The sequence below is a fragment of the Cervus canadensis genome, chromosome 21 (genome assembly GCF_019320065.1).
Source record: "Cervus canadensis isolate Bull #8, Minnesota chromosome 21, ASM1932006v1, whole genome shotgun sequence".
Taxonomy (NCBI): Eukaryota; Metazoa; Chordata; class Mammalia; order Artiodactyla; family Cervidae; genus Cervus; species Cervus canadensis.
Genome location: NC_057406.1, coordinates 7,189,296 through 7,215,105, shown reverse-complemented (window position 1 = coordinate 7,215,105; position 25,810 = coordinate 7,189,296). Strand labels below are relative to the sequence as shown.

General features: G+C 56.9%; 2 protein-coding genes and 1 non-coding gene across 6 annotated transcripts in view; 2 read left to right on the top strand and 1 right to left on the bottom strand.

The window, feature by feature from the left end:
• Positions 1–11,213, top strand: part of ACO2 (aconitase 2) — a 46,410-nt gene extending 35,197 nt beyond the window's left edge. Inside the window, exons 5-18 of the mRNA XM_043439841.1 lie at positions 314–472; positions 692–842; positions 2,160–2,264; positions 3,175–3,266; positions 4,231–4,336; positions 5,467–5,624; positions 5,770–5,843; positions 6,449–6,560; positions 7,612–7,734; positions 7,931–8,086; positions 8,875–9,066; positions 9,471–9,603; positions 10,104–10,225; positions 10,691–11,213. Coding sequence (XP_043295776.1) covers positions 314–472; positions 692–842; positions 2,160–2,264; positions 3,175–3,266; positions 4,231–4,336; positions 5,467–5,624; positions 5,770–5,843; positions 6,449–6,560; positions 7,612–7,734; positions 7,931–8,086; positions 8,875–9,066; positions 9,471–9,603; positions 10,104–10,225; positions 10,691–10,825 — 1,818 coding nt within the window. The 3' untranslated portion in view covers positions 10,826–11,213. The remainder of the gene's footprint in view (positions 1–313; positions 473–691; positions 843–2,159; positions 2,265–3,174; positions 3,267–4,230; positions 4,337–5,466; positions 5,625–5,769; positions 5,844–6,448; positions 6,561–7,611; positions 7,735–7,930; positions 8,087–8,874; positions 9,067–9,470; positions 9,604–10,103; positions 10,226–10,690) is intronic.
• POLR3H (RNA polymerase III subunit H) lies at positions 11,072–23,020 on the bottom strand. Of its 4 annotated transcripts, none has more exons than XM_043439842.1 (6): positions 22,559–23,020; positions 20,088–20,340; positions 15,440–15,526; positions 14,983–15,046; positions 13,461–13,662; positions 11,072–12,570 (listed from the first exon to the last, which is right to left on the bottom strand). In XM_043439842.1, the coding sequence occupies exons 1-6, from the start codon at positions 22,667–22,669 to the stop codon at positions 12,517–12,519; spliced, it is 771 nt and encodes a 256-aa protein (XP_043295777.1). In that variant the 5' UTR covers positions 22,670–23,020; the 3' UTR covers positions 11,072–12,516. The 4 variants fall into 4 exon arrangements, with proteins under 4 accessions (XP_043295777.1, XP_043295778.1, XP_043295779.1 ...); XM_043439843.1 differs by having other exon boundaries at positions 20,088–20,184; positions 22,559–23,016; XM_043439844.1 differs by lacking the exon at positions 22,559–23,020 and adding an exon at positions 22,349–22,530.
• Positions 23,021–24,131: 1,111 nt separating this feature from the next.
• TRNAR-CCU lies at positions 24,132–24,204 on the top strand. The gene has a single exon. It is a non-coding gene; the product is annotated as a tRNA-Arg (tRNA).
• Positions 24,205–25,810: the final 1,606 nt, after the last annotated feature.

Here is a 25,810-nt window from a genome sequence, read left to right as displayed (position 1 = left end):
ACCACTATCCTGGGGTCGGGTTGGTGCAGCCATTCTTAATCCTGTGCTAACAGATGAGAAAACTGAGGTCCAGGGAGGCACTTACTAGTCCAGGTCACACAGTCAGGAGCTGTCAGAGCTGTTACTGAGCCCAGGCTTCCAGCCTCCCAGGCCTCTGGCTCATCTCGGCCACACTGGAAAGGCCCCGTGCAGGCGGCGTGCCTAGGATTAGCTGAGTGGCCCGGTGTCGGCAGCGGGCAGTCTTGCAGACCCCATTGGAGCCCTAAGCTCCTTTCTCTGCTAAGGGCTTTTAAGACCTTGGATTCTTTTTCAGATCATTCTGGAAAACTATGCATACCCTGGGGTTCTTCTGATTGGCACTGATTCCCACACCCCCAATGGGGGTGGCCTGGGGGGCATCTGCATTGGAGTCGGGGGTGCTGATGCTGTGGACGTCATGGCTGGGATTCCCTGGGAGCTGAAGTGCCCCAAGGTGAGAAGTGGGGAGGGGCTCGTATCGGGGTGACAGCAGGGGGTGGTTGGTGGGGCGAGTAGGAGATGTGGGACCCACAGGAGCTGAGAGCATAGGTTCAGCTCTCTGGGAAGGAGGCAGGGATAAGTAAGCCTGAGTGGGAACCCCAGCAGCAGACACTGGTTGGAACGTGGCGCCTGACACGTGGCCTGCGCCTGCTTTCTGGCCCCGCCTATTCAGGTGATTGGCGTGAAGCTGACGGGCTCCCTCTCCGGCTGGACCTCACCTAAAGATGTGATCCTGAAGGTGGCGGGTATCCTTACAGTGAAAGGTGGCACGGGCGCCATCGTGGAGTACCATGGGCCTGGAGTAGACTCCATTTCCTGCACCGGTGAGGACGGCGGCTGCGGGCGTGCTCCAGCCTTTGCGGCCCGATGGGCCTGTGGTTGAGCTGTGGAAGCAGCGGCTGGCCTGCCCAGGAGACTCTGGCCAGTCAGTTTGGGAACTTGCGATGGGCTCCTAGGGGTAGAGGGGAGGTGGTCTAGTCCAGGCCCTTCATTTAATGGGACGTTGGGGCCCCTCGAAGACGGCAGGTCACTTGCCTGTGGCCACATGGAGTTAGGGGCTGAGCCAGCGTGGCCGTGGCCATGGGCTGCCTTGAGTGATCCAGAAGAATCCACAGAAGATGGAGGTGGTGGGCGGGGACTCAGAGCAGGGCTTCAGTCACAGAGCAGCCCCATTCTCACACCCTCCCTTGCCTGGAGTCAGAGCCTCACTCTCTTCCTTTGGGTTAGAGACCATCACCTGTTAGTCTCTAAGACCAGATGGGAGCCAGCCCCCTCCCTTCTCATCACTCCTGGTGATCTGGCCTCCATGCTTGGGCCCTCAGAAATCCAAGTAGAGTTGGAATGAGCCTTAGAGATGGTTCAGTCCAGCCTTCCCTGCCTGCCTCAGCTCCATAGTACCCCCACAGAGCTGCAGTTCAGCTGGCCCTTGTATCCCTCCAGTGATGCAGGGCTCACTCCTGTAAGTAGCCCTTACTGCTGATGGACGTTCAGTTAGGAAGTTGGCAGCAAGCACAGACCTGTGTCTGAGCAACCCCGTGGGGCTGGAGTGCTGGTTGCAGTCAGCACATCTATAACCTCTCCAGTTCTGTGGGCGGCTCTGTGGTCTAGGCCATAGATATCATTCCAGTATTATAGCTGGAAAACCCCAGGCCCAGAAACATTTCCACCGTGGTATGGCTGAAAGCATGCAGGCCTGCCCATCAGGCAGGCAGACCAAGTCCTGAAGGCCGCACTGGCATTCGCTTTATGGCACGACCATGGACCTCTCTGAGTCGGTTCCCTCACCTGCAAATGGACACAGCAACAGCTGGGCGCGGTCTGGCCAGGTCAGCTCTCATCACATGGTGGCCATCTAGTTTGCCGAGCGGGCCAGCCAGGCCTGGAGTTGGAACTCGGCTCATAAGGCCAGAATCTTGTGTTCTCCCCGAATCCAGCAGCCACCCTGACAGCCGGGACACTGGGCTCTAGCCCCGTGGCCTCTCTTTGCCTGGCCATCCTTTTAACCCTGGACCACAAGGGCAGTGAGAGCGAGGGAAGGAGTGATGCCAGCTCCCTGGTGCAGAGACGTGTGTGCACCTTTAGCAGACGGGGGGGCCTCACCCAGCTGCTCAGCCAGCCCTGTGGGTTCTCTCTCTCTACAGGCATGGCGACCATCTGCAACATGGGCGCAGAAATTGGGGCCACCACTTCAGTGTTCCCTTATAACCACAGGATGAAGAAATACCTGAGCAAGACTGGCCGGGCAGGTGAGCCGGTAGGGGTTCCTAATCCCCGCATCTCTGAACTGACTTCAGGGCTTTGAGAAGCCCCTGGAAGTCTGTGAGAGGTTATGTGTGTGACTGCTCCTGAGTGGGCTTCTGTAGCTCTCGTCAGCTTCTCAGAGGCTCTGGCCTCTCAGCGTGAAACATTGTGGCTCAAGGATTTAGTTCCCCTTGAAAGGGCATCCTTGGGATTTAGTTTCCCCCAAAAGGGCGTCTGAATTCGGTTTTTCTTGGCCTGGTCCCTGGCGCCCTCTATGGGAAGCTCTGGAAATGACGTGGATTTGCTTCTGTTTGTAATTCCTACTCTAGCAGGGGAGGAGGAAAAACATTTGGTGTAAGAACCATTTTCTCAGCCTTCCCCAACAACTTCCCTGAGGTTTGAGCTTAGCTTCTTTGAAACCCAGAGTTGGAAATGGGGCCTGGGGAGAGCTTGTTGGGTCTTCTGGAGAGAGGTGCTTGGTGGAGCCAGAGGCTGGGGGACCTGGGGAGAGCTTGTCACTTTGTTTCCGAGCTCTCTGTACATAGAATCATACCTGGAAGACTCTTCCTTTGATTTAATTATCAAGTAACTTCTCCTTTAAAGTTCAGCGCTTCTCCTCTCCCTGACTCTGAACCCCAAGTCCGTGCCTCTCCTCAGTGTCCCCGTGTTCCCGGGCCTCTCTCGTGTTGTGCTGTGACCTCCGGCTCACTGATGGCGCCTCCGCGGGACTGGGCATCCCCGAGGGCAGGCACTGTGTCCTGTGCTGCTGTTTTCTTCCTTTGTTTGCCCAGTCAGTGCCCGGGGCCCGGAGTGTGTGGCCAGTGCTGGGTAACTGGTTCTGATGGATGAATGGATGGAGTCTTGTGACCAATTTCTGTCTTACATGCTTCAGTCTCCCTCCCTTGTTGATTTCAGACATTGCCAACCTTGCCGATGAATTCAAGGATCACTTGGTACCTGACTCTGGCTGCCATTATGACCAGCTGATTGAAATTAACCTCAGTGAGGTGAGGCCGGGAGTTGGTTCCAGGGGGTTTCTGAGGGTAGGGTGGTTCAGGCGCCATCTGGAGACGTCTGGTGGGCCTCGGCGGGGCTTGGGCAGGCCCCTGGCTGCACACCCAGCAAGGCTTTTGATCTTTTGGTTCTCCGGCTGGTCATTCAGAAACGTTCAGTTTGCCCCTAACTCAGCTCTTGGAGAAGCCAAGATTTTACCCTTGAGCTTGCTCTGTTGTGAGAATTCAGAGGGCAGGGTCCAAGATTCCAGGCCCGACCCCGGTACCCTGAGACCTGTAGATCAGGGTAACATTTGGAAGGCCAGAGGAAGGATGGGCTGGAGGAGCCAAAGCAGCAGAACAGAGCAGCTGAGGGTTTAGGCCCTGCTGCCAACCTGCGCAAGTTCAAATCCTGACTCTGCCACTTAAGCCTGTGAGCTTACTTAAGGCCACTATGCGCCTCACTTCATCATGTGTAAAACCCGAGGCAGTCATGGGAACTGAATGAGCTAATTCATATAATAACTGTTGCTGATATTCATTGCGGGCTAACTGGGTGCCAGGCACTTCACTCAGTGCTTCATGTTGGTGATAAGTAGCATCACGTATAAAATGTCTGGCCTCCAGATTCCAGAAGCACCACCTCACGGGAGATAACGGGCTGAGGGAACCGGCAGCCTTGATTCATCCCATGCCTCTACTGTCTCCAAGCTTGTGACCTTGGGCAAGGCAGGCAGCTCTGCCGTCTGCAGGCAGGAGATAATGACCTTGGGGGTTGGAGGGCTCCAGGAGTGGGTGCGTGGACAGTGCCCGCTGCTCGGGCCCTTCCTGGGATAAGGTTTGAGCTGTAGAATGAGAGCTGGCCTCCCAGGCCTACCGTGACTGGGTGAGCAGGAGCCAGGCCACCTCTGAAGGAGAGAGCTGTCCACACACCAAGCTGAGTTCCTCCCCACCCCTGCCCCCTCTTCTTTCACTTCAGCTGAAGCCGCACATCAATGGGCCCTTCACCCCCGACCTGGCTCACCCTGTCGCAGAAGTGGGCAGTGTGGCAGAGAAGGAGGGGTGGCCCTTGGACATCCGAGTGGGTGAGTACCCCCGCCCCCAGCCCCAGAGCCAGCAGGTCCGCCCAGGGCTGCGGACCGTTGCCCGTGCTTGCCGTGGGGCCTTTCCTGAATGGTTCAGGCACTTTCTAAAATAGTTTTCTTCCCTCCACAGCTTTTTAAAGAAATTATTTTTTCTTGGTATAAAAGAAATATGTATCCGTGTAGAGACTATTGACAAAACAAGAATTTTAAAACAGCCCTAATCTCCACCTTCAGCCAGAACCAGCTCTTTGTATACGCCCATGCTGATGTGTGTAAATTTTCTGTTTTGCAAACATTTCCTCTCACCGGCTCCCGCACCTGGTTTCACTTACGTGCTTTACACACACACACGGGCATGTTGGTATCACTGTTGTCATGGTTCTGTGAAGCACGTGAACCTGGGTGGCCTGAGTGACTGACTCTGCCACTTCATAGCTGGGTGACTGTGAGCTCATTACTTCACCCCCTGTGCCCGGTTCCCCAGCTCTGAAATGGGGGTGGTACCATTGGAATTGCCGGGAGGAGGGGTGAGTTGAGGGGTGGTGAGAGCTCCCACGGAGCCTGGCGTGGAGGGCTGTGCGGTGTGTGCAGCCTTGTTAGTGAAGTAAATAAAAAGAAATCTTTGGTAGCTTAATAATTAGAGCATAAATCACTGAGCTGGTAAGACAGACTGTCTGTCTCTACAGACAGTGTGATGTCATTTGGTTTTTATTGGCTTTTTGAATAACTATGATAGACTTCTTTAAAAGAATTCTTTTCTTCCTGATTATAAAACCAAGTAGAAAGCCAGAGAATGCTACAAAGTATAAAATAAAGTGGGCCTCTAAGTCCTTCCCCAGCAGTGGTCCCTGTCAGTATCTTAGTGGGGGCCCTCCAGCGTGTGCCCACATACAGGCTGTTCACTCTAAGACTGTGGGTGATACGCTGCCAGTGGGTTCAGCGTCCGCTCGGTGGCCACAGTTTAAGTGTCTGGGCTGAGAGGACAGACAGCGAGGTAGGTTGCTTCCAACTTCTCTGTGTTGGGAGCAGAGTGGGTGAACCCTTGACCGGGGGTGGATCGTTTGCGGTCAGGCGGAGAGCTCTGGTCACTCTCCTCCTGACGGTCCGTCCCCCCACCCACAACGCACCAGGTCTGATCGGCAGCTGTACCAACTCCAGCTATGAAGACATGGGCCGCTCCGCAGCCGTGGCCAAGCAGGCGCTGGCCCATGGGCTCAAGTGCAAGTCCCAGTTCACCATCACCCCGGGCTCGGAGCAGATCCGCGCCACTATTGAGCGGGACGGTTATGTGAGTGCCCGCACGCCGCGCCCCTGCTCCCCACCATCCCTCTGCCAAGGGACGTGGCTGCCACAGCCTTGTACGCAGGGGCCTGTGCCCCGGGGTTCCCGCCAGCCTGCCCCTGACCCCTCCCCATCCCCTCTCCCCGCTACAGGCACAGATCCTGAGGGATGTGGGTGGCATCGTCCTGGCCAATGCCTGCGGCCCCTGCATTGGCCAGTGGGACAGGTGAGAAGCACAGGGTTTTCTTTTTTAATGTATTTTTTTAATTAATTTTTTTTTAATCAAAGGATAATTGCTTTACAGAATTTTGTTGTTTTCTGCCAAAGAAGCAGTTTTATAGGACGGCCCCTTGTGTCCTGGGGTACAGAGCCCCAGATGTTGAGGGGAGATGCCCTGAGGGTGGAGCTTCCAGGACTGTAGGATATTAGAAGACTTTTCCGGGCAGGACTAGAAAGTTGGGCTGGAGGTAAAGAGGAAGAGTCCCCCGAAGCGCTGAGTGGCCACCTGGCCAAAGCCGTGGCGGGGAGTCGGAAGGAGCCAGGGAGGCCTCATCCTAACGCACACAGCGGGGGCCTCAGATGGACCCTCCTGAAAGGACGCCATGGCCCCGGTCAGGGATCCTTGGTCTGGCCTCTTGTCTTACGTGTGGCTTCTGACAAACCTCAGTGATGCCTGAGGTTCCCTCCTGCTCTGTGGGTGTGTGTTGAGACCTGGGGGGAGGTGACCATTTCTAGGTCTTTTTCCATTTCCCCTCCTCTGCCATGAGCTTGGCAGGTCAGGCCAGGTGACAAAGCCAGATGTCCCTAACTGTGTCCCCTCCGACCTGGCAGGAAGGACATCAAGAAGGGGGAGAAGAACACCATCGTCACCTCCTACAACAGGAACTTCACAGGCCGCAATGACGCAAACCCCGAGACCCACGCCTTCGTCACGTCCCCAGAGGTGAGGCTCCGCCCTAACCTGGGATAGCCTCTGGGGGTCCTGCCCTGGCCAGGCAGGGGAGTAGGGGCCCTGCAGGGCTGCTGAAGGAATGTTGGCATCACAGGGCCAGGGGTTGTCAGAGCAGAAACCAAGAGCCACAGGCCTTGCCGGGCCCAGGCATTGAGTTCCCTGGGTGTGCCCTGCCTGGCTCCCCTCAGCCCCAGGAGTCTGAGGTTTTGTTAGAGTCACCACCGGGGACAGAAGGCACTCCTGCCTCCACCCGGCCACATGGGTCCCGTTGGTGACCCGTGAACAACGCAGGAGGCGCTTGCGCTGCCCGAGCCAAGAGGGAGGCCGTGCTGTCACGATGAGCAGTGAGCTGCATGCTCTGGGCACTTAGTAGTTTTCCGCGCGCAGACAGTCTTGTGACCCTTTTTTTTCCTGCGCTGGGTCTTTGTTGCGGTACGCAGGCTTTTCTCTAGTTGCAGCGAACAGGGGTCACTCTTGTTGCTTGTTGGGTTTCTCACTGCGGTGACTTCTCTTTCTGCAGAGCATGGGCTCCAGGGTGCAAGGGCTCAGAAATTGTGCACAGACCTAGCTGCCCTGTGGCATATGGAATCTTCCCGGACCAGGGATCAAACCCATGTCCCCTCCTTTGGCAGGGGGATTCTTAACTACTGAACCACCAGGGAAATCCATGACTTGGTTTTTTAAAGGAGCGTTCTAGAAATACTTTGGTGAAGAAATGGCCCCTTCCATGTTTTCGGTGCCCATTAAGGAACATACTCATCCTGGGAGCATTTCTGTGCCAGGGCCTCTTGGGGTCCAGCACTGGCCCTGCCCAAGGAGGCACTGAGGTCCAGGCCCCGGGGGGTGGTAGAGGTGGGTGCATGAGTCCTCTGCAGGCCCTGGTCCCAGAGACATGGCTGCAGCTCCCGCCTGCGAGGGGAAGAGCAGTCATGGAGAATCTGGAAATTTCCCGGCTCCACCTCAGTTTCTGCCTAGGCTTCTGCTGAGGTGAAGGGATGGGAGGAGTTTGGTGCGAACGACAGACTGGCCGCCTCCATTCCAGATTGTCACAGCCCTGGCCATTGCTGGCACCCTCAAGTTCAACCCAGAGACTGACTTCCTGACGGGCAAGGACGGCAAGAAGTTCAAGCTGGAGGCTCCCGACGCAGATGAGCTTCCCCGAGCGGTGAGCAGGCGCAGCCTCTGCCACCGTCCTGCGGGCCCACCTCGGCCTGGGGCTCAGGGCCGCTGAGATGCTTCCGGCCCAGGAAGGGTGCTTGCCGGGAGGGAGAGCTTGGCGCCCGGGGAGCTTGCCTGCCGTGGGAACCCGTCCACGTGGGACTGAGGGCTTGGCACCCAACGTGCCCTGTCGCCTGCTGCAGGAGTTTGACCCCGGACAGGACACCTACCAGCACCCCCCCAAGGACAGCAGCGGGCAGCAGGTGGATGTGAGTCCCACCAGCCAGCGCCTGCAGCTCCTGGAGCCTTTCGACAAGTGGGACGGCCGAGACCTGGAGGACCTGCAGATCCTCATCAAGGTCAGGGACTCGGGGACGTGCGAACAGCCCTGCTGCCAGCGCACCCTTCCCTAATGGGCAGGAGGGCCCGGGGAACCACGCGGGCCCCCATGGGCCCCAGTGGAGGACACGGTCAAGAGTCAGGCAGGGGCAGGAAGGGAGGTTTGGCTGTGGAGGAATGAGGGGATCTGTGTCCCCCTTTCTACTGCCCTGTGCCGGGCCAGCTGCTCAGGGTCCTCCGGGGGTGTGGGCGGATGCAGTGTTAGGAGGGCAGATGAGCAACTGTGACCCTCACAGCAGGTCTCCATGCACTGGGCTTGACCAGACACGCTCTGGTGCCGTCGATTTCCCGTGGTTGAGCATCAGGGATAGGGCGTGTGTCTGGGAGCTGAGCAGAGGGGCCAGAGGCCTTGGGGCCATGCCGCACAGGCACTGAGCTGTTTACTGCGGCGTCTGCAGGCATTGACACAGCCCCCGTTAAAAGCCCGCACGGTAGACGAAATGATCATCGCCAGCCGGAACCCAGACACGTCCCAGAGCTCGTCTGTCTCTGGCACGAATCTGCAGCTGGTCTTCCAACCTGGGCACCTCCTACCTGGGGGCCTCGGGCTGAAGAGCGAGTGAGCAAACGCATGGGTCCTCCGTGCCTGGCTCTGCCCCCTTGAGGGACAGGGGACAGCCGTGCCTGAACCCTCTTGGCCAGAGCCTGACCCGCTTCTCCTGTCCCCACTATCTGCGTCCAGAGGGCCTGTCCATCCACCACTCAGAGCCCACACCCGACCTCTGTTCTCTCTGCTCACCCACCCAAGGTCAAAGGGAAGTGTACCACTGACCACATCTCGGCTGCCGGCCCCTGGCTCAAGTTCCGTGGGCATCTGGACAACATCTCCAACAACCTGCTCATTGGCGCCATCAACGTGGAAAACGGCAGGGCCAACTCCGTCCGCAACGCCGTCACCCAGGAGTTCGGTCCTGTCCCTGACACCGCCCGCTACTACAAGGTGGGCCCGAGCTGCGGGGTAGGGATGGGGGTCTCTGGCGCTTCCTGGTGGCCAGGTCGGGCACTCCACTCAGGGAAAGGGGGGCCACACTTGCAGCTTTGCAGTGGAATGGTGTCCCAGCGCCACGAGGCAGCCGTGTCTGTCACCCCCGCTGCCCTGAGCTTTGGGTCACAGGAGGGTCACACCTTCCAGACCCTGCGGACAGCCAGGCCCTGTCTCATCCTGTCTTCCGAGAGCCTGGCTGGGGCTGGATTTAGCTCTAACTTCACCTGTCCTTGGGGTGCAGATGAGGCGGGGGGCTCTGGTCCCTTGACCTGTGAGCCTTAGGAGGCCTGAGGGCTGAGCAGGAGGTGGGCCAGTGCCTCCTCTTCCTCATAAACTCGCTCCTTACTCACCCCTGACAGAAACATGGCATCCGGTGGGTGGTGATCGGAGATGAAAACTATGGTGAGGGTTCGAGCCGGGAGCACGCGGCCCTGGAGCCTCGCCACCTCGGGGGCCGGGCCATCATCACCAAGAGCTTCGCCAGGATCCACGGTGAGCAGGAGCCCAGTCGCAGCCCCACCCGCCTCCCCTCACTGGCAACCCAGGGTCACCCGGCCCACAGTGCCTGGCAGGGCCAGAGCCACGTGGCTGGTCTCCAGGGTGTGTTCATGGAGAGCCCACAGCACCCCGGCCTCCAGCCTCGGCCCCTTCAGATTTGTCGGTTCTGACACCACAGCTCCCCACCCCCGGCATATACTGGTCTCGCCTCCACACTTGGAGCAGCTGAGATCCAGGGCACGTGGTCAGAGGACTGTCTCTGATTGTCAGAGGCCTCAGGGAAACACAGGAACGCAAGCACACTCGCCTAGGGCCCCACATAACTGGGAGAGCGGCCAAAGCTGGTCCTTGTGGTCAGTGACCCAGGTTTGTCCCCGTGTGGCAGGACCACGTGACCCTCCTAGAGCCCTAATTGGACTTGGCTGGTGAGGTTCCTCACAGAGAAGGGAGGAACGGGACCTGCCCACTATGGACTGCTGCCCTCTGTCTTCTAGAAACCAACCTGAAGAAGCAGGGCCTACTGCCCCTCACCTTCGCTGACCCAGCTGACTACAACAAGATTCACCCTGTGGACAAGCTGACCATCCAGGGCCTGAAGGACTTTGCCCCTGGCAAGGTCAGGGGGCAGGGAAGAAGGGTGGGCCAGCCAAGCCCATTTCTCCCAGGGCCCTCCTGAGAGGGGAGGGGAGGGTTGCCTTCCTACACCTGGCCCTCCTTCCATGAGCCTTTGTTCCAGCTAGAAGGGCCCCCGAATTCTCCAGGTAACCCCCAAGAGGGAAGGAAGTGCCCTCCCAGAGATGAAGGTAAAGCCAGCTCAGGCCTGCATTCCATCCAGTCACTGGCCCAGGCCTGGCGCTCGGCAGCCACAGCCCACACCCTGCAGGGCCCTGTGGGCCCAGGAGTCAGGGCCTCCGGGTCTTCGGGTCTTCCCGTGGCCAGCCGCCAAGGCCCAGACCTGGCCTAGGACCTGGGTCACCTTGCTGGCCCGGGGCCCGGAGCAGTGGCCCTCCCTCCTGAGCCTCGAGCAAACCCAGGGCCGTGTTCCCAGGGGCCGTCCGCCCACACGTGTCCCTCCTCACAGCCGCTGACGTGCATCATCAAGCACCCCAATGGGACCCAGGAGACCATCCTCCTGAACCACACCTTCAACGAGACCCAGATCGAGTGGTTCCGCGCCGGCAGCGCGCTCAACAGGATGAAGGAGCTGCAGAAGTGAGGTCCCCTCAGCCGCCACTGCCCGCCGACCCGCTCCTCGGACCCGGCTCTGGCGTCACAAGGGCGGTTCCACGTCACCAGAACCAGATCCGATTGGATCCAGCCGTGGCTCCGCTCCGAGATGCGGCGGCCCGGCCTCCTGCCCTCCTCTCCTCGGCCCAGGGAGTGCCCCATGGCCGGGGGTGGGGGAGGCTCTTAACAGCGTGTCAACCCTGTCTTCCTGTTTTTAGTCTGATTCAGATCTTGAGCAGCTTCATGCAACTGTATTTATTTTTGATGACAGACGCCCATCTAAAGTTTTTCTCCTGCCTGTTCATTTCACTGGTGGCTAAAGGATTTAAAAAAGTCCTTTTGCTCTTATAAGGAAAATAAGAATTCACATGCAGTGACTGGCTGTGTGAGTGGTGGTGTCTGCTGTTACCAGCTCCAACAAGGGGCAGAGGGGTTCCTTCACAGCCAAAGTCAGTGGGGGCCCCCAGAGCCACGCCACAGCGTTTGTTTTTCAGCCCACTGCCTGCGGGGCAGCCTTCCCTCCCCATCCCCACATTCCAGTAGCTTCCTTGATGGGCCTGGGGGGTTGGGCCCAACATGGAGCCTCCCCCTTCCCCTGGGCTTTGAGCTGCCCTTCAGACATGCAGTGTGTGTGTCTGTTGTACAGACAGGCCACCACGTCCAAGGTCACAGCTAGTCCACGTGCCCTGCCCCCATCCCCTGGCACAGGGCGGCAGCGGGCACGGCTCCTCTCCCCGGAGCGCCGTCCACTGGCACCACCCACAGCTCCAGACCCATGTCCATGTGAGCCGAAAGGCCGGGGCCGGAGGCAGGCTCCACGGCGACCCCTTCATCAGGACAAGACTTGCCTGATGGAAACATGGCATCCAGTGGGGGATATAAAACCATGTCCTGGTCCCAAGAGAGGTTTCTGGCAGAAATGAGTGGAGGGGCAGGAGGAATCTGGCAAAGTCTTTCTGTTGAGTAAATGATGAGGCGTTTTCCCGCCTCCAGGTTCTCAAAGCACAAGCAGACAGACCCACAGCGTGTTCACTGTGTGGCCAAGGTCACAAAGTGACAGCTGGCCCAAGGCTCCCGCTGTACTGCTGGGGGGGGGGCAACGACAACAGCGGGTCACCAGCCCTCACCCCCGGCTCACAAAAGCCCAGCGCTGCCACTTCCTGATGGAGCTGCTTGGCCGAGTCCAGGCCCCACCTTCCACACGCTGGTGGGAAGGAAGGTTTTCCCGTGAAGGTCAGGTGACGAGCACCCGGCAGCTGTCCCGGACCAGCCTCCTGCTCTCTGGGCTACTTGTGGAGCCGCCAGGATCAGCTGGCCCAGAGCTGGCCGGGACCTTTCACCCCAAAGTCCACCTCTGGGTCATCTCTAGATGTGATCTGGGGTCAGGAAGGACGTGCTGTCCTGGCTGTGGCAACTTGGTGACTGTAGATCACTGAGACAAGGGCGGCTCTCCAAGGTGATGCCGTCTTCATTTATTAAATGTCTTTGCTGTCACCAATGGGCAGAAGTCCGTGGGGACTGTGGCACTCGGGTAGCTCTGGGAGAGGCAGGGGAGGGGACAGCCTGGCAGGGTGCACGCCGCTCCTCGCCGCTCCTCGTCTGAACCAGTAGCAGTGGTCTTCAGGGCCAGCTGCGCCTCCTTCCCAAGGGCCGGGCAGGGTCCATGCTCACAGCGCAGGGCTAGCTGCTCGTCCACCAGGAGAGGAGGCCCAGGCCCGGCTCGCTGATGGATCCCTGCCAGGGGTGGAGAGAGAACTGGCATGCTTCATCTGTTTAGCCTGGAGCCAACTTGGACAGGAGGCAAAGGGGGCCCTCTCTTCTAGGTGCGGCCCCAAGGAGGGTGGGGCATAGCCAGCCAGGAGGCTCTGGGAACACCCAGGAGCTGCACCAGCACCCCAGAGGGAAGGTGGACTCTCCTCTCGCCCCAGCCTCTCCTGGGGCCTGTAAGAAGAGTGCTGGTTTACCGAGGACATGGCTCCTGGCCCCTCACCTGTATGCCTGCCCACAAGGGCACCAGCGTGCCAATCCTAGGCTTGCCCTCCTGAGCCGCCTATGGTCTAGTCCTGCCAGAAGAGCCTAGTGATCTTGGGCCCCAGCCTCCGAATCATGCAGAGGGGACCACCACTCCTCTTCCTGATAAAGACAGTTACCCTGAAAGTGAGCAGCTTGGGCCCCACGTTACACTAGAAAACCCTACCTGCAGGCCCTGGAATCCCACTTGGGTCATGTGTCACTGTCTGGCTTCATGAGGGTAAAAGACAAGGGACCCAAGTCAGATCTGGTGGGTCAGCTTCCCCAGGCCCTCAGGCCACTTGGGTTTGTAGTGGGAGCAGCCTTGAGGGTCCTGTCCCTCCCGCCCAGTTCCCCCACCCCCGGTTTCTTCCTCACGCCACCAGCTCATCAGCAGCCTCGTCCAGCTGGTGCTGTCCTCTCATGGGCAGGGGCCTGACTCACCTGTCCTCCCCAACGCCGTGGCAGCTTTATGACACCGCCGCAAGGACCACTGCCACCCTGCCCCGCAGAAACTGGGCTCCCCAAGAAGGGTCCACCCGAGACACCACAGCAGGGACTGCACCCCCACCTGCTGGGTCCTCCCGCCCCCAGGTCTCATCAGGACAGCTCACCATGAGCGTGTACGGAGCCTCCTTCTTGGGCAGCTCCTCGCTGGAAGAGGCGGCCTCGGCCGAGCTGGGTCCCGTGGGGGACGTGTCCACGAAGCTCTCGTCCACCACCCGGAAGCGGACCTCCTCGCCGATGTCCATGTACAGGTCGTGGGCGCCCTCCTCCGTCTCGTACTCCCACACCCACACCTGCTCTGCCTCGTCGCTGGGCGGGGCACACGGTCAAGGCAACAACCAGGCCAGTGGGGAAGTCCTGAGTTTGAGGGGTTCCTCCCATAGTGCCCACCCCCAGGAAGAGCCCACTGCAGGCTGAAATGTTTTGCCCAGGAAGTCACAGAAGAGAGGGCTCAGCCCCACATACAAGAGGCGAGGTCGGGCCGGCCCGGAGCCCATGGAGCCAGGACCCAGGCTGGGAACACGGACCTCAGAGCAGGAGGAGCTCGGAGCAGAGTGCAAGCTGCACCTCCACCCAGGAATGACCATGGCCCCTCGGTGCCTGGGCTCGGACTCCACCTGTGCCCTCAGAGGCCGGCTGCCATGTTCAAACCTCAGCTCACCACCCACCAGGGGCCAGGCCCAACCTCTCCGTGCCTCAGGGCCCCCGTCGGTATACCAGGGGCGGTAGGGAGGCCTGCCCTTCAGGGCTGCGGCGGGGAGGTAATGAAACAGCACGCGTGGAGAGCGCCCTCCACAGGCCCCATGGTTGACCCGAGCACCGGCCGAAGCTGGCCGTGTGCTCCGCACGGTGCGATCCCACATGCCTCTGCACGCCTCACGGTGCTCTGCCGGCAGGCAGCCCAGGAACGCTCCCGGTTTCCAATAGGACGTGGCAGGTTTTCTGACAAGTTCCAGAGTCACACACAGACCCTGCCCCAAGCCCTGTGCATACGTACACACACACACCCACAGACACACGTACACACACACCCCACGCATGCACACACGTACACACACGTGCGCGCACACAAGAACACACACAAAACCGGGGCCCCCGCCCTCAGCAGATCCCACACTGAAGGGACACACTGCCCTCCAGTGGCAGCCCCGCAGGTGGGTCCTGCCTCACCTCGGTGCCAGGTCCCCTGCTGGGCACCTTGGGCATAGCTGGGACAAGATGGGGTCTCTCCCGGTGAGCAGTCTTGGGGCGCACCCACAGAAACAACCACCCCAGTGCAGCAGGGCGCGGGTCGGGACAGGGACAATGGGGGAGCCAGCAAAGAGACTCCTCAACCAGCCCTGGACGCGCAGCGCCAAGCCCTTAGACGTGAGCTGAGGAGGGGCGGCGGGCCGGTCAGGGGCCTCAGAGGGAGGTGACCTCAGCGAGGTGAGCTGGAACCAGGCCTGGCAGCCCCGATGCAGGTGCAGGCAGGGAGGCCCTGCAGCCCGTGTGGGACGCACAGGCAGCGCCGTGCTTCGGGGGCAAATGAGATGCAGGCTGCAGGGGTGGACAGAGGCTGGCAGCATCAGGTCACAGGACCCAGGGACCTTCCATGGAGGGGCGCGAGCTCTCACCCTGGGAGGATACAACTTGGCCGGCTGCTGCAGCGACTCTGGAGGGATGAGAATGTCATCGAAGAACCCTAGGGAGACTGGAAGGCAGGCAGGTGACAACGTGAGTAGACAGGCCAGCCCTGAGTCTGCTGCCTGGGGACCCCTCCTCCACCACGGAGCCCCACGGCTCTGCCCGGCCTGAGCAGCCACCGAAACCCGAGGTGGACCCCGCGCTACCAGGGCCAGTGGGTGCGGGCAGCCCGGTCACCTCTGCCAGCTCCAGGGCCTCCCTCAGGGCATCTCAGCCTCCTGGCCAAGGCCCCCAGCTGGCTGGGGTCTGTAGTTACAGGACGGCCAGCCGAGCGCCCCCTCAGGCAGGTTCTGCTCGTCTAGGTGGCCGCTCCCCTGACCACCTGGAGAGGCTCAGGGGCCCGGCCGCCTGCCCTCCTCGTGCTCCCAGGTCTCACGTGAGGACGCAGGGCCGACATTACCGTGCACTCCCTCCGGGCTGCAGCCTTTGATCTTTCCGATCAGAATCTCGTCCAGGAACGGATGGAACACCACGTAGCGAAAGTGAACTGGAAATGGAGATGGCGCGGCAGTGATGAGCAGGCCGTGAGCAAGGGCCGCTCCGACTGGGGGGTGGCCTATGAATGCCGGTGTCCACCCTCACTCACTGGCATGCTGACCCCCAGGGTGGTACCAAGAGTCCACCCAGCAGTCCATGCCAGGCCTCCCTGTGGGCCTAGGCCTGAGAGCTGAGCAGGAGGGACCCTCATCCCATCTCCTGCAAGGCCACTGCTTGGCCCCCACAAGAGGCCAGCAGCACTGGCCCTGAAATACAGGCCCACTCCCAATCCATCAGTCACACCTGAGCCCAGATCCTGGCCATCAGTGATGCCAAAGTCAATCTCAACCTTCCTCCGGGCTCTCTCCTTGAAATTCTAACAAGGGCAGAAGCAACTGGCAGAGAGAACCAGGTCTTTGGAAACAAGTTCCCCATCTCCCGCTGACCGGCAAAGTTTGCCCCAGGCGCAGCTCTGACCTGGAACAGGATGCTAAAAATGCCCTGAAATTTTTTGGGGGTGGGGAGGTTGGAGGGAGCCAATAAACCAGCAACAACGCCTCTGTGGGTTCTCAGGTTCTGCCCTAGGTGGTCCCTACTAACATGAGCCCAAGGAAAGTATCAGGTAAGGTCTGTGCCCACATCACAGACTCTGACTCCACGGCCTGGCAGAAGGCGTCCCTCGATCACTGCTGCCCTTTGCAGAGCGCCTCAAAGGGGGTGCCCACTGAGCCCCAAAGGCATACGGTGTCTAGGGCCTGAACTCTGCCAGGGCTAGAGAATAACCATGAGGCCGCCCCTGCCTAGCCTCCCAGGGCCCATCTCAATCCATCCGTGTCATGTCATGCTTCCCCACTGGAAGCAAGAGGCTCCAAGAGGTCAAGTGACCTGCCCACAGCCACACAGCTGTTCTGCCAGAGGGAGACTCCCAGTCTTTCTGAACCATCATCCAGAGCCACGGGGTTGAATCTGCCTCCCCGTTTAATCCCCAAACACAGGCTTCTGCTTTCAGCACCCTCAGCTGCCTGGTCTGCCGGCTCACCCCAAGGACAGCGGGGTCCACCTGCCCCCCACCCCAGCTCCCCGCGACTCCACCAGGCAGGAAAGCGTGGGGGAAGGACAGGGGGTAGCTGGTGCGCGTCCTTCCCAGCGAGGGGACAAGCACAGCCATCCGGGCCTCATCCCGTCGAGACGGGAGAGCCGCACGCTGACCTCGGAGAGAGCAGCTGAGGGCTGGTGTCTCTAACGCACAGAATGGAAAAATCCCTCTGCCTGTGTGACCCAGTTCCATCAGCTCAGTTTAATAAGTCCCCACGGAGCCTCTGCCAGGGCCGTGCCAGGCTGGGCTTGGGCACTGGGCTCGCTGGGGCAGGACGACATGTGATTCCGCGCCCAGGGAGCTCGAGTCTGGAACAACCACAACCAAAGCACATGGTGAGCAACCCAGGTGCCCGTGGACAGATGGATGGATGAACACAGTGTGATACAGCCATGAGATGGAAGACTGTTCAGTCTCAGGAAGGAATAAAGGACTAACACAGGGAACCACATGGATGAACCTTGAGGAAATTATGCTGCAGGAAATAAGTCAACCACAAAAGGCCAGTACTGTAGGATCCTATTCACAGGAAATGTCCAGAAGAGACAAATTCAGAGACAGAAAGTCGACGAATGGTTGTCAGGGGCTGGTGGAGGGTGGGGAGTGATGGTTAATGGGTGTGGTGTTTCTTTTGGGGGTGACGAAAATATTCTAGAGTTAAGACAATGGTGACAATATCACACAGTTCTGTGAATATACAATGCTGAAAGCCCCTGAATTGTAGGCCTTAAAAGGGTGAATTTCAGGGTATGTGAATTATATCTCACTTAAAAAACCAAAAGGAGGCCACAGACCAGGTGGAGGGCCAGCTGGGGTAGTGCTGTGCTCCCGAGAGCCACCCCTGAAGTTCGAAGGATGTTCAACCTGAGGTGGGAAGCCTAAAAAGTCAAAAAGGATGGGTCTGAAGAACCAGTAAGAAGAGGAAGACCTCCCACTACAATATTGTAAAGTAATTAGCCTCCATCTAATAAAAATAAATGAAAAAAAAAAAAAAGTAGAGAACGACCTGTTCTTAGTTGTAGGCTGAGGATAAGCAGGGTTGCCTTAGAACGTAGTGAGTGTCTACAATGGACAAATACCTGATTCCACTCAAGAGGTGCCTGGAGGAGCCAAATTCACAGAGACAGAAAGCAGAATGGTGGTTGGGGGGTTAGGGTTAGGGAGTGGGTAGGGAGAAGGGAGGGGGAATTGGTGTTTAGTGGAGACAGAGACCCAGTGTTGGAAGACAATAAAGTGCTAGAGATGGATGGTGGTGATGGTCAGACAACAATGTAAACATACTGAATATCACGGAACTATACTCTAAACATGGTAAATTTTATGTTCTATTACAGCTTAAAAAAAAAAATAAAAGGGAAAAGAACAAAGCAAATGGTAGGCACAAAGACAGGCTGCTCCAGAGCCCTGAGTGGGGCCCTAACTCAGCCAGAGCAACTGGCGAATGAAAACCCTCTAAGCAAAGGCACAGACCCAGTGCTGAGCACACCTCAGCACACCCTCGGCCGCAGCCCCGGGGAGGCAGCGGGGGAAGGGGACCCGGGCTCAGGGTCAGCCTCGAAGCCTGGCCACTGACCCCACCACAGATCGATAATTCGCCCTGCACAATGCTCCATGGCCCCGAGGAGCCTGACTGCCACACATGTTATCCCATTTTACAGATGAGCAAAGTGAGGCTGAGCCAGGTAGTCATCTGCCCGGGGTCAGAGTCAGAATTCAACCCTGGGTCCACGTGGACTCTACCCCCGCACCTGTTCCCAGGAACACCAGGGACCCAGGTACAGGGGGTTGGTCAGAAAACCAGCAATGACGCCAAGCAGCAGAAACAACCCAATAAACGGACGGAATCTCCACATATTTAAATTTCTCTCCAGTCTTTCTTGAAGTTCTGGCCCCCATACCACTTGTCTCCTGGACAGCGAGGCCCCTGTTCCCGGGCAGAGACTGGGCTCAGCTGGACAGCGTCCTTCTCTGTAAACAAGGCCTGCATGGCCTTGTCTCCACATCACTGTCCAACCTTTCTGCTTCCGAGACCATCCCAGTCCACACACAACTCAGAGCTCCATGGCATCCTCTTGAATGAATTAAGTCTCCGGATTCCTGGACACACACACCAGGCAGCCTCGCGGCTCATTTTGGAATGCGCGGACATCCCTGTGCGGAGGCTGATGCCCCAGTGGGGGTCAGGGCAGGGTGGGAATCACTGCGGGGCCCTCCCCAGAGATTCTGACTCAGGGTCTGGGGCAGACGGGCGAGCGCCCAGCTGATGGCGAGTGGCATGTCTACACCCTGACTAGCCCCCAACCATCTCACCTGGCCCTCTGCTTCTGACTTGGTTTGTCCCGGCAGGAGAGAGACCAACGCCCCACTTCCTCCCTGAGAGCCCTCCTCCCTTGGGGTGCACATCCCCTTGCAAAGTGACTGCAGCTCCTCCCATCAGGGAGTCCTTCTCTAGCCCTTGACTCTGGCCTTGGCCACGTGACCTGCTCTGGCCAATGGGATCCGAGCAGAGGCTCGGCCCAGAGGTGCTTTGGTGCCCAGTCCGCCTCCTGAAAGAAGAAACCACGTGGGGCAGAGATGAGAAGCCCAGCTGAGGCCCCCCACCCAACCAGTGTGCCAACCACCAGACACATGAGACCACCTTACACCATCCAGCCCTGGTCAAGCCAGCCCAGAAGACCACCACCGAGTGGACCAACAGAATCAGAGGAACAATTCACATCAATGAGCTGTCAGGACTCGCTGTGAGCCAACGTCCTGTCCTGAGAGCTTTGTGTGTATTAACTCTGTAACCCTCAATAGTCCTGTAACTTGGTCTACTGTTAACTGCCTTTTACTGAAGAGGAAACAGAGGCTGCATGTTCCGCTTATGACATACAGCAAATAAGCAGCAGAGCTGCTATTTGAAGCCAGAGGCCACGAGTTTAACCATTATGCCCTGGAGTCCCTCAAGGTCTCCCAGCCCTAACCAGCCTCCTGTGCCCCTCCTCACTCTCCCCACTTTTATCAGCAATGCCGACTCCACTGTCTGTCCCCTACCGGAGCACACTGACAGCCAGGCAGGGCAGGGCTCAACCAGCACACAGGACCACCAGGGACATGTGCGCAGACAGCCACAGTCTCAGAGCTGGAGCAGCCTTGTTGGAGAGGCCTCGAGAATCACCTCATCCACCTCCCCTTTTTTATTGGTCATGCTGCACTGCATGTGGGATCTTAGTTTCCGGACCAGGGATTGAATCTGTGCCCCCTGCAGTGGAAGCACCGAGTCTCAACCACTGGACCACCAGGGAAGTCCCCACCTCTTTTGTTATAGACGGGAAACTGAGGCACAGAAATGGGAAGATTCTGCCCATACCACCCAGGAAATTCCCAGCAGAGCAGTCAGGACTAGACCCCAGGTCTCCCAACCCCAGACCAGGACCCCCCACCGAAAACTGAGCCCCAAGAAACCTGAAGCCCAGGAGGAGAGGGCACCCACCTTTCGTGTGTGATGCACCATCCCCTGGGAACACGTATGCATCTTCCAGCTTGGTGATGTCAAACAGACAGATGCAGAGTCCCACGTTGTACACGACCTGTGTGCGTCCATGTACACGCCCAGTGACCCTGAGGCCCAGCTCCCCGAGCAGTCTCTCCTGAGATCTGCCCCCCCATCTCCACGGGGCAGGTATCCCCATTTTAAATGCACTGGGGCACTGCCTGAGGTAAAGAACTCCAGCAGGAGATGAACTCTAAAAAGAACAAAGCCTTCGGTGACAAGACAGATTCAAGTCACAACACCAGCTCCACCACCCCCTGTGTGGCCTGTGAGGTCACTTCTCTGAGCCTCAGTTTCCCCATCTGCAAAAATGGACATACCAGGCTGTGGGCTTGTTAAATCCAAAGAGAACAGAGGTGAAGCGCCTAGCTCAGTAGTCGGCTCACCTGCTAGAAGGAACCCTCTCCAATCAAGGATCATTACTATTACTAGCAAGGACTGGGGTGGGGAACTCCAGGTTAAAACCACTTTTCCAAGGTCCCAAGTCCATCCTGGAGCTCACAGTTCAGAGCGTCAGATCCACAGCTAGTCGCTCACAAAGTCTCAGACACTCAGAGCCGCAGGGACTGAGGCTGGCAGAGTGACACACAGGAGGCCCTGAGACTGGGCAAAATGGCCAAGGACGTCCACATCCCGTTTCCACCCCGTGATGCTCCAAAGGACTAGCCGCTTGGTGTCTGCTTATCTGACACCAGCATCGTCACATCCCAGAGACCTTGCAGGACTGTTTACAGATTAGCAAGAAGCTCAGAGAAGTGAGTCCTGGCCAGATCTCGCCGCAGTGAGGCCCAGAGTCTGGCTGGTTTTGGAAGCACAAGGAGAAGGCGCCCTTGCCTGGGCCTTGGACCTCTTTTGCGAGGTCTCCTCTCCAATGACTCAGTAATTCAAATGCAGAAAGAATTGTCTGAGAATTCCCTGGCAGTCCAGTGGTTAGGACTCTGCACTTTCACTGCTGAAGACCTGGGTTCAACCTGTAGTTGGGGAGCTAAGATCTGACAAGACTCGAGGAGGAACCAAAAAAAAGAAAAAGAAATACTTGTCTGAACAGGTCACAGAAGGCCCTGTGCGACAAAAGGACTACATTCCTTCTTGGACTTTTCATATCTTCTCTCTTTGTCCCCTTAGAGGCCCCCTCTCAAGGTACCTTACAAAGTAACCAGACACCATCCACTAAGGACTCTGTGAGTTCTCGCCAACAACAACTCCCCAGGTCTGTACACCCCACCTTCTGTGACTTCAGCCTCTATGGAAGGGACCTGCCTCCAGTCTCCAGCCAGCCAGTTTTCTTCCTGCTGGCTCTTTCTCAGCCTACTACAGATGAAGGCCATCACTCCAGTGAAGTCCTGTGGGCCCTGTATGAGCTGGCTCCCACCACTCTCCAGCCTGCCCTCCCCTCTCTCCCTCTGCCCTGGCCACACCAGCCTCCTCCAAGCTATGACAGGTTTGATATTCCTTCCTGCCTCAGGGCCTTTGCACATACTGTTTCTGCTTCCTACATAGCTCTACTCTGCCAGGAATCCCCTATGTGAGTTCTTCCTCACCACCAGATCTCAGCTCAAATATCACCCCCTAGCAAAGTGTCTTGTCTCCCTCATTGTAGGCGAAGTTCCCTCATTCCACAGGCTTGTGAACACCTGTTCTCATAATAGTTACCTAAATTTGTCATCACACACTCAACTGTGGGAGTCTCTTGTTCATATCTGCTGTCCCCACCACACTACAGAGCAGAAGCGTGTCTGTTTTATTCATTCAACAATTATGGAACATCTGCTCTGTGCCAGACTCTTCTGGGGGATACCTGTGGAGAAGAAAAAGGTCACTGCCCTCATGAAGAGGAAAAGAGAAAAACAGTAACCAAGTAAACAAGCAAGGAAAGACTGTGGTGAGTGCTAAGAAGGAAAGAGTGATGTGGCACAGAATAACTGCTTCAGAAAAGACAGAGGGAAGGCCTCTGACTGGCACTAAGGCATGCTGGTCTGGCACGTAAAAGGTGCACAAACATTTCTTTTGAAGGAATGAATGGCTAAACCTCCTGACAGCTGAACTACCACCCATCTTCACAGATGCACGGTTGGACAACAATGATTATTTCCATTTTACAAATGGAAACCGAAGCCCAGAGGGGGTAAATGACTTGATTTAGATTGCAAATTATCAATAATTTGGAAGTGGGGACGCTAGTATTTCCCGGTAACAAGAACCTTTTTCAAATTCAACTTTTGATTCTCTCCAACATCCTAGTGGGGTAAAGGATGAGTTCACCCCACTCGCAGGTGAAGAATCCGAGTTCTGAGACGTTAAGCTCCTTGCCCAACGCCAAGGCTTGGCATGGCCAGGCCGGCAGCGGGCGGGGTACGCAGTGTTGGCCCTTCCCGTGCTAAAGGCCTGCCTGCGACCCGCGGACCCAGTACCTTGTTGGCCAACTTTTTGTTCAATTCTTCGGCAATGGAATCGTTGAGCTTCCTCTCAAACTGCCACGGGGGGATCCGCACGGTGTCCACCATCTCCACGAGGACAAACATCCCGGCCTGGGCAGGGGGCTCTGGGAGCCGGAGGATCAGTCACGCACCAGGGCCTGCGGCGGTGGGGATCCCCGAGTCCGCTCTGTGGCGTCCCAATAGGCGATACCCGTCCCCAGGCCGGTAAGGCGGGCTGCGCAGTAGGGCCTGGGGTGTCCCGTGCGGGGCGTGCTCCGATTCGACAGAGAAAGAAAACAGGCTCAGCGGCGGCGGGGGCTTCCTGGCTGAGCCGGAGCGGCGCGCGATCCGCCACACTCAGCCCCTCACCACGCGCCGCCGCCACACACCGCGCACCCAGACGCAGCCCGCGGCAGCAAGACCTGGGGTGAGATTCCGAATCCAGTAGCTTCCGGAGGGCCGACCAATAAGAAGTTTCGGCCCGCCCCCAGCGCGGGGAGGGGCTGTCTACGGCTCGTGCGAGGGGCGGGGCGAGGCGGGGGCGGAGCCTCCCCTTCCGCCTGCGCGGAGCTGTCAAAACCCTCAGATAACGCTTTCCGGTTACTAGGCGACCTGGGTACCACCCAGTCATCTCTCGCCTAGCCTGTACGTCCTCTCCTTGCTGGTCTCAGGCAGTCCTCTGCACTAGTGCCCGAGTGATCCTTTCCAAACGCAAAAGCAATCTGCTTAGACCCACCGGACTCTGGAAACGGGGAGAATTAACCGGAACCGGGCAGGCGGGACCCTTTTCGGGTAATAGAAATGTTTGTGTCTCCTTTGAGCAGGTGGTTACACAGATGTATATAATTGTCAAAACTCATCCAACTCAACATTTAAGATCTTTGCATTTAACTGTAGGAAGTTAAATTTCAATTGAGAAGCAATAATAAATTGGGACCAAAAAAAGAGAAAACAACCCTTCAGTGGCTTCTCGTGCATGCTGTCATTTCAATCATACCCGACTCTTTGCGACCCTACAGACTGTAGCCCGCCAGGCTTCTCCGTCCGTGGGATTCTCCAGGCAAGAATACTGGAGTGGGTTGCTGTGCCCTCCTCCAGGGGGTCTTCCTGACCCAGAGATCGAACTCCTATCTCATGTTTCCTGCATTGACAGGCGGTTTCTTTACCACTAGTGACACCTGGGAAGGTCCAGTGGCTTTCCATTCAGTTCAGTTCAGTCCAGTCACTCAGTCGTGTCCGACTCTTTGCAACCCCATGGACTGCAGCACGCCTGGCTTCCCTGTCCATCATCAACTCCCGGAGCTTACTCAAACTCATGTCCATTGAGTTGGTGATGCTATCCAACCATCCCTTCCTCTGTCATCCCCCTTTCCTTCTGCTTTCAATCTTTCCCAGCATCAGGATCTTTTCCAATGAGTCAGTTCTTTGCATCAGGTGGCCAAAGTATTGGCGTTTCAGTTTCAGCATCAGTCCTTCCAATGGCTATTCAGGACCGATTTCCTTTAAGATGGACTGGTTGGATCTCCTTGCAGTCCAAGGGACTCTCAAGAGTTTTCTCCATAGGATTTCCTTGGTGGTTCAGTGGTTAAGACTCTGAGCTCCTAATGCAGGGGGCCCAGGTTCAATCCCTGGTCAAGGAACTAGATCCCATATGCAGCAACTAAGACACAATGCAGCCAAATAAATAAAAAATAAATTTAAAAAAAGAGTCTTCTCCAACACCACAGTTCAAAGTTCAAAAGCATCAATTCTTTGGTACTCAGCTTTCTTTATAGTCCAACTCTCACATCCATACATGACTACTGGAAAAACCATAGCTTTGACTAGACAGACCTTTGTTGGCAAAGTAATGTCTCTCCTTTTAATATGCTGTCTAGGTTTATCAGAGCTTTCCTTCCAAGGAGCAAGCGTCTTTTAATTTCAAGGCTGCAGTCACCATCTACAGTGATTTTGGAGCCCCCCAAAAATAAACTCTGTCACTGTTTGCATTGTTTCCCCATCTATCTGCCATGAAGTGATGGGACCGGATGCCATGATCTTAGTTTTCTGAATGATGAAGATCATGGCTTCCCATTGAACTAGTAATAAAATCCAAACCCTTTCTGGTAGCTCACAAGGCTTTGCAGGATCTTGACACTACCCACAGGCCTCCAGCCCCATTTTATTCTCTCCCGGCATTCCAGTGTCATTCATCTTCCTATGGTAGCTAACATGGGCTTAGGCTAAGAGAAGTTATTAACTTAAGATCATGAGTTGCTAAATGGCAGAAGTGGGCCCCGCTGGAATCTCTACACTACACAGTCTCTAAAAGTTGATGGGTCATGGAAATACACTGCAGGGTGTTGTGGTTTTTTAAAAATATTTATTAATTTGGCTATATCAGGTCTTAGTTGCAGCACTCAGGATCTCTGTTGCATCATGGGGAATCTTTCACTATGGTGCACAGACTCTCCAGTTGTAGCCTGTGGGCTCTGGAGCACTAGGGCTCAGTAGTTGCCGCCTGCAGGCTTAGCTGCTCTGAGGTCTCTGGGATCATAGTTCCCCAACCAGGGATTGAACCTGCATCCCCTGCACTGGACGGCAAATTCTTAACCCCTGGACCACCAGGGAAGTCCCTGCAGTATGTTTTAAACAAATAAAAGGAGACTTGGAGTACATGACAGAGGCACTCAGAAATGCATGGTCCTTCAATTTGCTGATTTTACACATATAGGGATATCTCTGTAAGTCTGGCTGCAGTGACCAAATTTGGCCTTCCCTGCATCTATATTATTTATAGGTCTGTCTGTGAGCTTCTTGAAGTTGGGAGGAAAAGCAACTTTAGCTCTTTAATCCCACAACTGCCCAACATCATTTCTAAGATGCCTTCAGTAAAAGTGTTTAGGAGATCATATTAATTCTTTCTCTCAAAACTCTCAAAGTTTTCCTTCTTCATTCCATTCCCACAGCTTACTGCCCTGAAGGGCTTTTCATTGCTGCCCCAGAGCTTAGCCACCACACATCCAAGCTCCCGGCCTCAGTCTTTCTTGCAGGTGACCCACCCACTATCACAAAAGCCTTCCCTTCATAGATATCTTTTGTCCACACAGAAAGTTCTGGACTAAGCCCAACTTTCCTCTCCAGCCTAACCTCCCTTCTGTCCTCCAGTCACTGGGAGCTTCCAGCTCCAAGGATGGAGAAAGTCCTTTTATAGCCCAGTCTTGAACACTTCTTTACCTGAAAAACTCCTACTCATCCATCAGAACC